Here is a 15241-nt window from a genome sequence, read left to right on the forward strand (position 1 = left end):
TTAGCACAAGTACAGATAAAACATTTCTCTACTGTGTCTTTGCATTCTCTTAAGTACTATTATAGAGACATGTCCAAATCTTTGATGCCACAGCTCTACATTGAACTTATTTGCCTCACTTGCTGTCAGTTCCCTAGCAGCACACATAGCTCTATTCTTATTCCTTGCAAGTTGAGCCAACAAGATGTATAATCCTCTTACTTCTTTACCAATCTCCCTCACCTTTTCAGTGAAGAGATCCTGAAAAACACAAAAATCAGGAAAAAATATTGTTGCACATTGTAATTCTTTTGTCATTTTTGATACTGAAAGCAAATTATATTTGAACTGAGGCACATGGAAAATATTAGTTATAGTACTCTTATCAGAAATTGAACTTGCTCATGTGTGCGTAACTAAAGATACATCACCATTTGGTAGACAGTACCTTGGCTCTGATATCAATTGTTGCGGAAGCCAAATGTATATAGTGTGAATAAGTCACAACTACAATACCAAAAATTATGACAGCCACCAAATAATAAATAAGACAATAAAGCAACAATAAAGGGAACACCAGAATTTACGAGGTTCGGCTAATTTTGCCTACTCGTCGGACACAACCAATATTTTATTTCACTCCAAAAATACAAGTGAAATAATACTAAAGAGAGAAGATACAAATGCCTTAAACAGATGAGAAGGCAAATGAGAGGTGTGTTTCAATCCTAAACATTAGGCCTTCTTTTATAGGGGAAAAATCCCCCCCCCCAAACTTAACTCCCAACCAATGTGGGACTTTGGCATTTTGCCAAACTTCAACAAATCTCCACCTTGGCAAAATTCCACATTTTCAATTCTCTCTCAATAACAAATTTTGGTTATGTCTTCATCTTCAATCTTCAGTGTTCAACAATGTTGATCAAATCCAAACAATGTTGAAACTTGACCGCAGTCACCACCTTTGTCAGCATATCAGCAGGATTCTCTGTAGTATGAATTTTCTTCACCGTGACTCCACCTTCTTCTATGATTTCTCGTACGAAATGATACCGAACATCAATGTGCTTCGTCCTTGCATGATAAACTTGGTTCTTCGCTAATTGAATAGCACTTTGACTATCACAAAAAATTGTGATACCTTTTTGTTCAACACCAAGCTCCTTTAGCAATCCTTGAAGCCAAATTGCCTCTTTCACAGCATCTGTAATAGCCATGTACTCTGCCTCTGTTGTAGACAAAGCAACTGTTGACTGCAAAGTAGACTTCCAACTAACTGGTGCCTTTGCAAAAGTAAACACATAACCAGTAGTTGATCTTCGTTTGTCCATATCACCCGCAAAATCTGAGTCACAATATCCAACTACAAACTGATTGTCTTCCTGCTCAAAAACTAACCCGACATCTATAGTATTATGAATATACCGTAGAATCCACTTCACAGCTTGCCAATGCTCCTTCCCTGGATTGTGCATATATCTGCTAATAACTCCAACAGCTTGTGAAATGTCAGGCCTTGTGCAAACCATTGCATACATCAAGCTACCAACAGCATTTGCGTATGGTACCTTTGACATATACTCTCGTTCAGCTTCATCCATTGGCGACATAGTAGTACTTAGCTTAAAATGGGAAGCAAGTGGAGTACTAACTGGCTTAGTCTTGTCATCTATGCCAAAACGTTGAAGTACTCTCTTCAAATATTCCTTTTGAGATAAACAGAGTTTCTTTGAACGTCTATCTCTAATTATCTCCATGCCAAGAATTTTCTTTGCCTCACCCAAATCCTTCATCTCGAACTCCTTCTTCAGTTGAATCTTCAACTTATCAATTTCTTCCGAATTCTTGGAAGCTATCAACATATCATCAACATATAGGAGAAGATATACAAAGGAACCATCTTTAAGCTTGTGCAAATACACACAATGATCGTATTTGCTTCTCTTGTACCCTTGCCGCAACATAAACTCGTCAAATCGCTTGTACCATTGTCTAGAAGATTGTTTCAATCCGTACAACGATTTTTCAAGTTTGCACACCATATTTTCTTTTCCAGCAACTTTGAATCCTTCTGGCTGAGTCATGTAGATTTCCTCCTCCAAGTTTCCATGTAAAAACGCAGTTTTTACATCCATCTGAACTAGTTCCAAATCCAATTGTGCTACCAAAGCCAACATAATTCTAATGGAGGAATGTTTTACAACTGGAGAAAACACTTCATTGTAATCAATTCCCTCCTTTTGAGCATATACTTTGGCCACCAATCTTGCTTTGTAGCGAACATTTACTTGGTTAGGAAATCCTTCTTTCTTTGCAAATACCCATTTGCACCCAATTGCTTTCTTTCCCTTCGGGAGATTGGCCAATCTCCATGTATGATTCTGATGTAAGAGACTGTATTTCATAATTCATGGCAATCCTCCACTTATCTTCTTCTGAACTTTGGACAACATTTTTATAAGTGGTAGGAACATCATCAGCTACAATTGAGGTTGCACAAGCAACTGTCTCTATGAGACGAACAGGTTTCGTTATTGTTCTTTTTGGCCTGCTGGTTGCTATTGATTCAAGTTGTTGTTGAGGTTCCTGAGTTGGAATCTCCTCCACTGGCTCTCCTTCCAGAGGGTAATCTTCATTTGTTTCCTCCTCTGCTTCTTGTGTAGGAAAAATAAATTTTCCCTCAAACTCCACCTGCTTAGAAGTACCTTTATTTTGTTTGGTGTCTTCTGTTACCTTATTTACCATAACAGATTCATCAAAGGTAACATCTCTGCTGAATATTACTTTCTTTGTCATAGGACACCATAAGCGATATCCTTTGACTCCAGAAGTAATTCCTATAAAAATAGCCTTCTTTGCCCTTGGATCCAATTTTGACTCCGTCACATGATAATATGCAGTTGAGCCAAACACGTGCAAAGAGTTATAATCTACAGCAGGTTTTCCATACCATTTTTCAAATGGTGTCTTGCCATCAATAGCAGCAGATGGTAGACGATTAATGAGGTGGCATGCATATATAATTGCCTCAGCCCAAAATTCTTTGCCCAAGCCAGCATTGGACAACATACACCGTACCTTCTCCAGCAAGGTCCGGTTCATACGTTCTGCCACTCCATTTTGTTGTGGTGTATGTCTAACAGTGAAGTGTCGGACGATGCCATCATTTTCACAGACCTTATTGAAATGATCATTTTTGTATTCACCTCCATTATCTGTGTGAATACACTTGATCCTCTTGCCTGTTTGATTCTCCACCATCGTCTTCCATTTGAGAAAAATTCCCAACACTTCATCTTTGCTCTTCATTGTATACACCCATACTCTTCGGGAAAAATCATCAACAAAGGTTACAAAATAGTGCTTCCCACCCAATGAAGGTGTTTTGGAAGGACCCCAAACATCTGAGTGTACATAATCCAAAATGCCTTTAGTATTATGGATCGCTGTACCAAATTTAACCCTTGTCTGTTTCCCTTTAACACAATGCTCACAAAACTCCAAGTTGCAAGCCTTTACTCCTTTTAACAATCCTTGATCTGATAGAGTTTTCAAGGATTTTCCTCCAGCATGTCCCAAGCGCATGTGCCATACCTTGGTTACTTCTGCCTCTTTGTCGTCACTGGATGTCACTGTCGCTGTCCCAATAACTGTACTGTCACGATAGCGGTACATATTATTATTCTTCCGATTAGCCTTCATTACCACTAGTGCACCGGAGCATACTCTCATCACTCCATTTTCTGCAATGATTTTGAACCCTTTTGATTCTAGGGCTCCCACAGAGATGAGATTCTTCTTCAAATCCGGTACATATCGAACATCTATCAATGTTCTGATCATTCCATCATGGTTCCTTAATCGTATTGAACCAATGCCATATGAGGTAAGAGGGCTGTTATCCGCTGTGTGGACGACTCCATATTCTCCTTCTTGAAATTCCACGAACCAGTCCCTGTTGGGACACATATGATAGCTACAAGCCGAGTCCATCAACCATATGTCTGATGATGTTGATGACTCTGTTGTAACTAATGAGAAGTCTGAATCATCACAATCATCTACATTTGAATCCATAATGGCCTTTCCATTGTTATGTTTGGCCTTATTCTTCAACTTCGGACAATCTTTCTTCCAGTGCCCTTTTTCTCGACAAAAGGCACATTCATCTTTGCTGGGTCTGGATCTTGACTTGGATCTTCCCTTCTTTGTCCTCGTTTGATTTTGAGGACGACCCCTCACAAATAGTGCTTCTCCTTCTCCGCCCTTCTGTTTTCTCGCTTTCTTTGTTCATAGCTGTACAAAGCCGTACAAACTTCTCTGAGAGAAACTTCGTCATTTCCATGGAGTAGAGTAGTTTCAAGGTGCTCGTACTCATCAGGAAGTGACGCCAACAACATCAAGGTCAAGTCACCATCATCATAAGTTGTATCCATATTTTGCAAATCTGTAACCAACTTATTGAAACTGGTGATATGTTCATTCATCGTGGTACCAGGAACATAGGTGAAGTGAAACAGTCTCTTCTTCATGTACAATTTATTTTGACTGTTTTTCTTCAAAAATTTATCCTCCAGTGCTTTCCATAATTTACTTGCAGAAGTTTCCTTTGTGTATGGATATTTCTGCTCTCTAGCAAGGTAGGATCGAATGGTACCGCAAGCAACACGGTTGATAATTCTCCAATCTTCTTCTCCAATAACATGTGGTTTCTTTTCTTCAATGGCCAGATCTAGCCCTTGTTGAAAAAGGACATCTAGAACCTCGCCTTGCCACATCCCAAAATGTCCGGACCCGTCAAATATTTCGACCGCAAATTTCGCATTTGACACAATTTTTGTCATAAGCGAAGATGCCAATGATGACGTATTGTTGACACTTGATGTAGATTCTTCTTGTTTATTGTCTCCCATCTTTGACACAAATATTATTTAATAGCTGACGACACAAATCAAGATTATTTCCTTTCTGGTGTGGAAGATCAGACTAAGCTGCAACCACAGAGCATACTCAGACAGAACCTTGACTCAGTTACCAAGATAAATCTTTTCTGATGTGGAAGATCAGACTATGCTGCAACCACAGAGCATACTTAGACAGTACCTTGGCTCTGATACCAATTGTTGCGGAAGCCAAATGTATATAGTGTGAATAAGTCACAACTACTATACCAAAAATTATGACAGCCACCAAATAATAAATAAGACAATAAAGCAACAATAAAGGGAACACCAGAATTTACGAGGTTCGGCTAATTTTGCCTACTCCTCGGACACAACCAATATTTTATTTCACTCCAAAAATACAAGTGAAATAATACTAAAGAGAAAAGATACAAATGCCTTAAACAGATGAGAAGGCAAATGAGAGGTGTGTTTCAATCCTAAACATTAGGCCTTCTTTTATAGTGGAAAAATCCCCCCAAACTTAACTCCCAACCAATGTGGGACTTTGGCATTTTGCCAAACTTCAACAGAACTTTCTTAGAATTAATAGTCTGTACTGTTGTAGACTTGTTGAGAAGGTTAGAATCAGATACCATATGATTTGTAGCACCAGTGTCTATAATCCATTCCTGAGAACCATTTGAAACCAAAAAAGCTTTGTCAGTACCTGTTGCATTAGCTGCTGAGTCCATATTAGTAGTAGTTGTTGAAGTCCCTTTGAGCAATTGAACAATCTGATCATATTGCTCCTTTGTGAAGGCAAAATTTCCCAACTGGTTTGTAATAGCTTCCATTCCCTGACTGTAGTTTGCCAACTGATCATACTGCCTTTCATTAGCAGACTTATCATTTGAACAACCATTTGAAATCTGACCAAATTGAGAATATTTAAATTGTTGTTTTCAGCTAAGACATTAGCAATATTAGCATTGTGAGCTGCATTATATCCCTTCTTTTTCTGCCTAAAATCCTGTGGATATCCACTAATTTATAGCAGTTATCTTTGATATGACCTTTCATTTTGCAGTAATCATAGAATTGAACATGTACATTGAAGTTCCTTTTTAGTCTGTGATTCTGTCCACCCCCACCAGCTCTAGTATACATGGCAATGCCAAGGTTTCCAACTGGATTAGCCCCTAAAATACCAGAATTTGCAGATATGGATCTTTGGCTTTCATCACTTACCACCAATGCATATGCTTGATTAACAGTAGGTAGAGGTGTTTTCATTAAGATTTGGCTTCTTGCTTGAGAGTAAGACTCATTAAGTCCCATAAAAAATTGATATAGTCTTAATTTTTGTAAGTAACTAACAAACTCTCTTGACTTAGGACAGTCACAGCCAGGGGAGGGAATCAAGGCCTCAAATTCTTCCCAAAGATCCTTTAGTTTAGAAAAATATACAGATACAGATGCAGAACATTGAGATAGAGCGGCTATTTCTTTATGCAAATTAAATGTTCTTGATCCATCTATCTTGTTAAATCTTTCTGACAAGTCTTCCCACACAGTTTGTGCACTTGAGGCATACATAATGCCTCCAAGAAGACCTTTAGCTACTGAGTTCATCAGCCACGACAACACAATGGCATTTACTCTTTCCCAATGATTTTCCATTGAATCTGGGAATTTTTCTTTACGGCATGTGCCATCTACCATACCTAACTTGTTTCTTCCTAAAAGAGCAACACACATAGAGCGATTCCAAATAGAATAATTCTCAATACCTGTAAGTTGAAATGAAATAATTTGGATTTCACTTACATCAGCAGGAGAAAGAAACAATGGGTGATTATAATCAATCCCAGACACATGATTTCCAGTTGCAGTTCGATTTTGATTTCCCGTATCCAAATTCACTTGATCATCAATTGTTCCCATTTTTCCTTCTGTTGATTCTTATTTTACTCGTTTTTGAAACTTTCAATTCAAGACTATAAATTGCAGATGTGAAATACAAACTCTTGATTTAAGAGAAAAATCAGAATCTGAGAATTGAGAAGAAATGAAATTGAAAATTGCAGAGAAACAGAATAGAGGAAAAGAGATGACGGAACAGAATCGAGGCTTGACTTCAAGAGCTAAGAAGCTCTGATACCATGAAGTTATTGAGGGAAAGATGATAGAGATTGAGATGAAGATGATAGAGATAACAGAGAATAAAGAATGATATTCTGATTCATTGTGTATCGTAAGAGAGCTGGATTACATATATAGGAGTTTAGTCTAACTAACAATGGAAATAATATTCTTCTGCTTTTTACATTATTTAACAGATTTGAGTGAAAATTTTGAAAAACGATTTTTTGGAGTTTTTCAAAAATTTCCAAAATGCATCTCCAAGTGAAAATTGAAAATTTTATGAACAAATACTAATTTCGGCAAAAAGTAAAAAAAATTTGGAAAAAAAAGAAAAAATTTCTTATGTCCAAACGTGCTCTTAATCCAACCAAATATGAAAAAATTGAAAATATTTTCCGTCGTACCAAACACACCCCTAGTGTGAAATTTTTTAAATGTCTAATAGTTTATACAGAAGGGTTAAAAATGTTTATATACGATCAAACCATTTTAAATGCATCAATGGAAATAAACCTATATCCACGTCGGATAGGCTTCATATATACTTAGCTAATTGAAAACAGAAATGCCAACCGCGCCTTTTCTGTTGAAGCTCTTCTCTCTGACATACAGGTAAACACTCCATGCTCTCTCTTCTTCCCCTCTCTGTTTATCGATTTTGCATTTCACAAATCGTATAAACATTCATGCATTCACGGCCTATTCTATAGATTATTGATGTTTACATACAAACAATACTTATGCGTAATGGTATTTCGGTGAAATTCGTCAATTCTCGTAAGATAAGCTTCAATTTCTCGTGATTTTTTTTGTCAATTTACTATTCGTTGATTGTAGAGATTTTGTTTTTTTTCTAGCGTCTGACTCATTTTCGGTTATTCGGATTGATAATGTGGTTCGTATGATCGCGCTATTGCTGAAGTACGACAATTCTCTTACTCGCAACTACTTGAATGATTGACAGCGTTGTATATAGGAAATTTTATGAGCTTTATTGCATTTGCAATTCGTTAGTTAAGAAATTAGCGCAGTAGCAATGGCTGTAGAGCCTCTAACTTCGTGGCTCCTTATATTTCAGTTATTTTAGGCTTTGAACTTTAAAATCATATCAGGCTTTTTCATCTATGATCTATCTAGCAGTGAGTAGGAGTATTTGTTAGTGGAAGTGATTCGGTGCAGTATTGAATATTTATCCTTCTTAATTATGTTTGTTTTGAGTTTGCAAAAATTACGATGCCACTGAAGAGATGAGTACTAATGCAACCGTCTGTTCCATCATGTATATTTGTGTTTTTATTGTCAGGTTATTTGGTAGTTGAAGTTTCAAGTTCTGGTTAACAGGATGGTTTCATTTGAAGAAACTGATGTTAAGAGTGAGTGCATACTCCGCCTTTCTATCCTCATTATCTTTGATCTCTTATTTTCTGTAAATCCAGAAATGATGCTTTTGAAATAGTTCTTCCATATGGTCAAAGTACCACATGGAGTGTTCTGATTCACATACACTGTAGTATAATTTTTGTTTTTATACATATTAAAAGTTTTGGATTATCAATGTAATAGATCATTAGTTGTTATTATTTTCTAGTCTATCGTCTTAATCAAAGAATTCTGTACAAACTTGTCTGCTTATATTTTAGAATTGATAGAGTCCGTCTTTGCTTTTCTTTGTCTGCACCATGTGATGTAGTATTGAAAAAATCAACTGCTTGTTGCCTGGTTCTGTTATGTCTGTTATGGCAGCTCTATGATATCGAATCTCATTATCGACGCACTTTGAGTTTTGTTACTGCTTTACAAATTCACCATGATGCTGGTCGGTGCAGGCTTGAACTTGATGGGTTTCTTTTTATTTCTTTCTTCATTTTGCATGAAATGTTAAAAAATGTTATTTTGCAGATCAAATATTTTACTTTGACTTCTCCAGGAAGAAAACTTAAGTTGTATATATTCGAGATTTTGGTGTAATTATTTGTTTCTGTTTAATTATCTTATTAAATTTCAGCATCATAGTATGTATGTAGGTAGTACTTAATATTTAGTCAGATTTAAGATGACTTTCTTCAGAAATATTATATGATCTCTCTTTTTCCTACCCCCATCCCAGTGGGCCGAAACTAAAGATCTTATTTTCTGTTGGGTAATAGTCATAATGGGAGCTTTCGGAAATCACTTAGAAGGTCAAGATCACAGGAGGAGGGAAGAACAAGGAAGGAAATCTTCTTTAGATGAAGACGATTCCAAAAGAAAGCCAAAACGGGGAATAGGATGCCTTAAAGGTGAGTTTGAACAATTTTTGGAAGTACCCTCAATATTGGCAGTAATCAGTCTCTGTCTAATAACAATTTCACTCATCAGCAGCAAATGACGTCTATTTCTTACATAGTGAATTCAGTTTCTATCTTAAAATTTGCAAGTAGTTTGAATCCTAAAGCATCTCCAGTACGTTTTATTTGATCTTGCTTCTTTTATTCATTTGACTTTGAACTTACACGAAGGTATATTTATTGCTCTCTAGTCATTCAGTTTTGCTGCAGAACACCAAGAGAATTAGTTGGCTCTTTTCTGGACATTTGAAAGTTGAACGGCATATATTTTTCAGGACACCTGTAAAAAAGTTTACGTTCCTAGTGATTTTGACATGCTTGTTCCAAATACATAGTTTCTCAACCATGGGAAATCAAAACCTTCAATCTCATCTGAGACCTGAGATTGTAAAATGGCTCCAGAAAGCTATAGCATGGGTATTACTAATGATGTACTTTGATCCAAGAAAAAGTAGTAAACTACGCTGTTGAAGTATAGTATATAGTTCTATCAGTTCTTTAGTTCACCACGTAAACTTATCAGAATTTTCATTTGTGGAATGCACAATTTGAACTAATTTTATAAATTTCTTTCCTTGTATATGCTAGGTTAGATGTTATCTCTCAAAAGTAAAGCATAATTGTCAAAAACTGATATTGATTAAAGGTGATAAAGACATAGGATCATGTGGTGCTCTACTATCGTCATATTCTATTGTGGAATCTTATCAAGAAATTAACATATATATTGCACTGTGCAAAATCTCTATCAATTTCGAAGAGAAGTCTTGTATCTTTTGTTGAATATGCTTTTACAAACCATATTTTTAAACAACCCCCTCACTGTTCTGAAGCAAACTGAAGCTTATGGTGGTTTCGTGGTTGGTTTAATATGCTGTCATAATGTTGCCTTATTTGTTGTCTCAAGTTCTTACTTTCTCTGACATGTGACAGAGATTGGGCTTGGATTGATTGGATTTGGTGTAATGTTTACTCTGCTTGGAGTGTTTCTCTTCTTTGAGAGGAGCTTCGTTGCCATTGGGAATGTAAGATTTTCTTTATTGACAATCTGACCACTATTTTGTTGTTCATCCTCTAATGCTTTGTGCTTGTGCCCTTTAATATGTTTGTACTTTGTATCATCTTTGATGGAACTTTTTGTGCGATCAGATCCTCCTTCTGTCTGGGGTGACCTTAACCATTGGAGTGATGTCTACCTTACAAATTTTCATAAAACGACAAAATTTTAAGGTTCCAAGTTCACGGACCCTCCATGTCCTGCTTCATCTATGTCTTTGCTATTGCCTTTTTTTCCTTTGCATCTCCATTTTCATATGCCAAAGCTTTAATTATCTGATAGGGTTCTGCCTCCTTTGCTGTTGGTTTCGTGCTTATTATGCTGGGATGGCCTGTGCTAGGCATGATTTGGGAGACCTGCGGTCTTTTTGTGCTGTTCAGGTAACCCTTTTTCTTGCATCCTTGTGTCTCACCAAGAATAAACAGTGTTGGCTAATAAGGCATACTATGTAATGCAGTGGCTTTTGGCCCACTGTTGCTGTTTTTCTGAGGAAGTTACCTATCGTTGGTGGAATCTTTCGCCAATCATCTGTGTTTTTGGTATGTCACTATGTTGTATATGTATCTTCTCTAGTAGCATTAAAAGTTATATGTGCAATATGCTTCAGACAAAATAGTTTTCAGATTGTCAATAAAGAAAATCTTACGTTATGGTTGTCAACCGGTTACGCCTAAGGAATTTTGTCTCTTTGTTGGATTCCTGAAATTCATTTCTGGATAGTTCATAAATTTATAGTGTAGAGAAGTTTTTGTTGACCGGTTTTTGTACAATCACGCCCATTATAGTTTGTAGCTTCCAACTGTGTTATATACATATATTAGTGTGTTGAAGAATCTTTTCTATATCTGTTGACTTGTTAGAAGCAAAGCTTAGCATGTTCATTATTAGGCAAAGCATTTTCTGGATTGAAGCTAAAAACTGTTTCCTTTGTGTTGTGCAGTTCTTTCCCCGTAACAGGGTTAACATGGGTAAACGGATGCCGATTTGAGGACCGTAGCCTAAGAGTAAATGAATTCTGAAAGAAGAAAACTTTGACCACCTGAATGAGCTCTAAAGAAAAGATAATGGTACTTTGCTGCTAAACTTTGAAACTCAAGCATGTGGATAAAGAACATTCGTTGTCAAACTGGCTATGTGATATTGTGTGTTAGTACTTGTATCAGTCAATGATATTAGGAGGCAAACAAAACGGAGCCATACAAGACTCTGATACACAGAGGTCATGGATAATGCATGCAACTGTCTCCACTATTGTCCCATTTTGTGATTAAGTCCAATTTGGTTGATATGTTCTCTTTATTTCTCTTATTTGCCTTTGATATAGAATGAGCTCAGTTGCCGAAGATTGAGTTCCACCATAGTGGAATTGTTGAAACCTTTCACACAATAAGTGTGAGTTCAATTCTCACTGTCTCCCTTCCTCTCAGATTTCTTTACCCCACATAATAGAAAAAAGTTAAAGAAAAGACTGAGCTTCAAGATTAAGATTATGTAGGTGAAGATGTAAAATATAATCTAGAAAGCATATGATATAAAGATCATACTAATTTTTTATTTATTCAAAACATGAATACGTGAGTAGCTTTTCCAAAACCTTAATCAAAACTAGTCCAAACACAGACTTCTTTACAAATTTGTTTTTGGAAAATATGCAACTTTCAAAAACTAGTTTTTGTAGAATTCAAACAAATATAAACGTCTCAAAGATTTGACCAAAAGAAAAGCAGAACTATAAAAAGAATAATACACTAATAGTTTTTTGTTTGTTTGGAGTAAACGGATGAATTTAAGAATTACAATTTCTTTTGAAGTAACTTCATATTCAACATGTATTATTAGGTTAGTAATAAAGGATCAATTTAAGGTTTAAAATCGTAAAATTAATTTTGTTTGTGTGATAAAAACAATAAAAGAAGAAGAACAATATTGCAGAGACAGAGAGAGTAATTCTTATTGAATTTTGGGATAATTTACAATGGGGTAAGACCCCTCTATTTATAGGGAAAAAATTGTCTAGCCACAAAGTAAAACTCTCTACAATATAGACATTCACTCTAATTACAATTCTATTCATAACACTCCCCTTGAATGTCTACTCAATAAGTAATGTGCCTCGTTAAAACCTTAACTAAAATAAAACCCAATGGGAAAAAAAATTCTAGAAAAGGAAAAAGAGTACACATATCTAACAATACGCCTTTTGGTTGCCTCGTTAAAAACCTTGCAAGGAAAACTCAATGGGACAAACCTTGTAAGGAAAAAAGAGTACAACGCGTATCAACTCCCCCTGATGAGAGCATTATTTCACATCCTTGAGCCTTCGCATCCCAATCTTGTGTACTAACTTCTTGAAGGTTGACGTTGGTAGAGATTTTGTGAATAAATCAGTCATATTATTACTTGAACGAATCTGTTGCACATTAATATTACCATTCTTTTGAAGATCATGTGTGAAAAATAGCTTTGGTGAAATGTGTTTTGCCCTATCTCCTTTTATGAATCCTCCCTTCAATTGGGCTATGCATGCTGCATTGTCTTCGTACAAAATCATGGGTAGTTTGTCACATTTCAAACCACATTTGTCTCGAATAAGATGTATTATAGACCTCAACCACACACATTCTCGACTTGCTTCATGCATAACAATTATCTCAACATGATTAGATGAAGTAGCCACAATTGATTGCTTAGTCGATCGCCAATATATGGCAGTGCCTCCACAGGTAAACACATAACTTATTTGAGATTGAGCCTTGTGTGGGTCAGATAAATACCCAGCATCAGCATAACTAACAAGATCAGGACTGCAGTTATTGCCATAAAATATTTCTTCTCTTTGAATATTATATGTGTTATACATGAGTCAACTAAACAAATATTTTTACAATTAAACTTTGATCCAAGTTTTCTTTGTGGGATATCCATATTTGCTTAGTCTTCTCAAAAATCTTTTTGAGACGGTAGAGTCTCGTGCTGATAACGTGTAATAAAATAATAAAAGTAGAAGAACAATATTGCAGAGAAAGAGAGAGTAATTCTTATTGAATTTTTGGGATGATTTACAATGGGGTAAGACCCCTCTATTTATATGGGAAAAATGACCTTGCCACAAAGTAAAACTCTCTATAATATAGAAACTCACTCTAATTACAATTTTATTCATAACAGTTTGAGTGATTTTGAAATATCTATTTCGAGAATTTACAAGTGTATGATTACCTTTGAGAAATGCAGGGATATTCATCAATGTATAAAATAAAAATTTTTGAAGACGGACACTGTATTGGTCAAAATCTGACCGTCACGGCCGAGCTGACCAATGTCCCGCCCAAGTTACAGGGCAATAAAAGATAACATAGTCCACTCTACATCCCATTCTTGACATCCGGCGAGTCGGAAGGATCAACGTCTAAAAGAACGACCAAGGCACACTTGGTGCGAGAGAGCGTCGGACCAAGCAAATGGCAAAGACGCCTTGACTATATATAGTAGGGGAAAACCCTCGATAAGGGGCGGTCTCCTTCCTTTTCTCTCTCCCAAGCTCTCTTCTTGTAATCTTCATAGTAAAGAAGCAATCTGCAGAAGAACATGTAAAGCTATATCCATCATCGATTGATGAGAGCCACAATATTGAATTTCAATAAGATCGATTGTATCTCTTTCATCCTATATACTATCTATACTATTAGCTCTTTGATCTGGGATTTATTATGTCTGATTAAGATTTACCCATTTATTTTCTTTGATTGATTTATTCAAAAAGGTTCCGATATCTTTTGAGTCAAACAATTTAGCGCCGCCTGTGGGGATTTCTTAGTGAAATTTCCTAGTCTCTCCCAGATCAAAGACAAGAAATACGATTGCCCACCGAAAAAAGCGCTAAGGCAAAACCCAATCCACGCGGGACAAAGGCGTAACACAGTAGGGGAAGGAGAGCCGAGTAGAGTCACCAAATTTAGAAATCCGCGCCTCATCAACCATTGAAATGACAAACAAAACTAACAACATTACAAACCTGCTCTCCTTCATCGGACCACCAGATGAGGGTAAGGGAAGTATCACTTTAACTCACCTTATCCTCTTTGCTCAAGCAGGAACACAAATTCCGCGCGGGCGAGCGAACAAAAAAACATCTTAATTAGAGAACGAGAAACTACTACAAACAACCGAAATACCACCCGACGGTAACACCTCCAAGCCAGAAGGCAGGAGTCAGACAAGGAAACTACAATGTGTGCGCAGAACGAACCTAAGCGAAACAACAATGTGTCGTACTCTCCAACATTGTACCCTCCGATGCAAACAATGTCAAATGAACTGGGACTCCCCAAGAAGATGTTTGATTCTCCAAAAACTAGGACTGACGATGGGTTACTATTTTGATAAGTTCGAAATAACATCCTTTAAGGCCAAGGGCCTTCACCAAAAAGAAGAGTTGGACCTCGATCAAACGATGACAGGTTACTATTTTGATACGTTTGAAATAACACCCTTTAAGGCCAAGGACCTTCACCAAAAAGAAGGGTTCGACCTTGATCGAATGACGACGGGTTACTATTTCGATAAGTTCAAAATAACACTCTTTAAAGGCCAGGGGCCTTCGCTAAAGAGAAGAGTTCGACCTCGATCGAATGACGACGGTTTATTATTTCGATAAGTTCGAAATAACACCCTTTAAGGCCAAGAGCCTTCGCCAAAAAGAAGAGTTCGACCTCAATCGAACGACGACGGGTTACTATTTCGATAAGTTCGAAATAACACCCTTTAAGGCAAAGGGCCTTCGCCAAAAAGAAGAGTTCAATCTCAATCGAACGACGACGGGTTACTATTTTGATAAGTTCGAAATA

At 36.7% G+C, this 15241-nt stretch overlaps 2 protein-coding genes across 3 annotated transcripts; one reads left to right on the top strand and one right to left on the bottom strand.

Annotated features, from left to right (window-relative positions):
* Nucleotides 1-6809, bottom strand: LOC142162177 (uncharacterized). Its single transcript, XM_075218500.1, has 3 exons — nucleotides 5976-6809; nucleotides 5519-5794; nucleotides 1-240 (listed from the first exon to the last, which is right to left on the bottom strand). Exons 1-3 carry the CDS (start codon nucleotides 6807-6809, stop codon nucleotides 1-3), a joined length of 1350 nt encoding a protein of 449 aa, XP_075074601.1.
* Nucleotides 6810-8310: 1501 nt separating this feature from the next.
* LOC107813906 (vesicle transport protein GOT1-like) lies at nucleotides 8311-11678 on the top strand. Of its 2 annotated transcripts, XM_016639222.2 has the most exons (6): nucleotides 8353-8383; nucleotides 10271-10362; nucleotides 10487-10567; nucleotides 10677-10774; nucleotides 10852-10933; nucleotides 11335-11678. In XM_016639222.2, exons 1-6 carry the CDS (start codon nucleotides 8353-8355, stop codon nucleotides 11380-11382), a joined length of 432 nt encoding a protein of 143 aa, XP_016494708.2. In that variant the 3' UTR covers nucleotides 11383-11678. The 2 variants fall into 2 exon arrangements, 1 of the variants encoding a protein (XP_016494708.2); XR_012711361.1 differs by lacking the exons at nucleotides 10271-10362; nucleotides 10487-10567; nucleotides 10677-10774; nucleotides 10852-10933; nucleotides 11335-11678 and adding an exon at nucleotides 9158-9289 and having other exon boundaries at nucleotides 8311-8383.
* Nucleotides 11679-15241: the final 3563 nt, after the last annotated feature.

The sequence above is a fragment of the Nicotiana tabacum genome, chromosome 7 (assembly GCF_000715075.1).
Source record: "Nicotiana tabacum cultivar K326 chromosome 7, ASM71507v2, whole genome shotgun sequence".
Taxonomy (NCBI): domain Eukaryota; kingdom Viridiplantae; phylum Streptophyta; class Magnoliopsida; order Solanales; family Solanaceae; genus Nicotiana; species Nicotiana tabacum.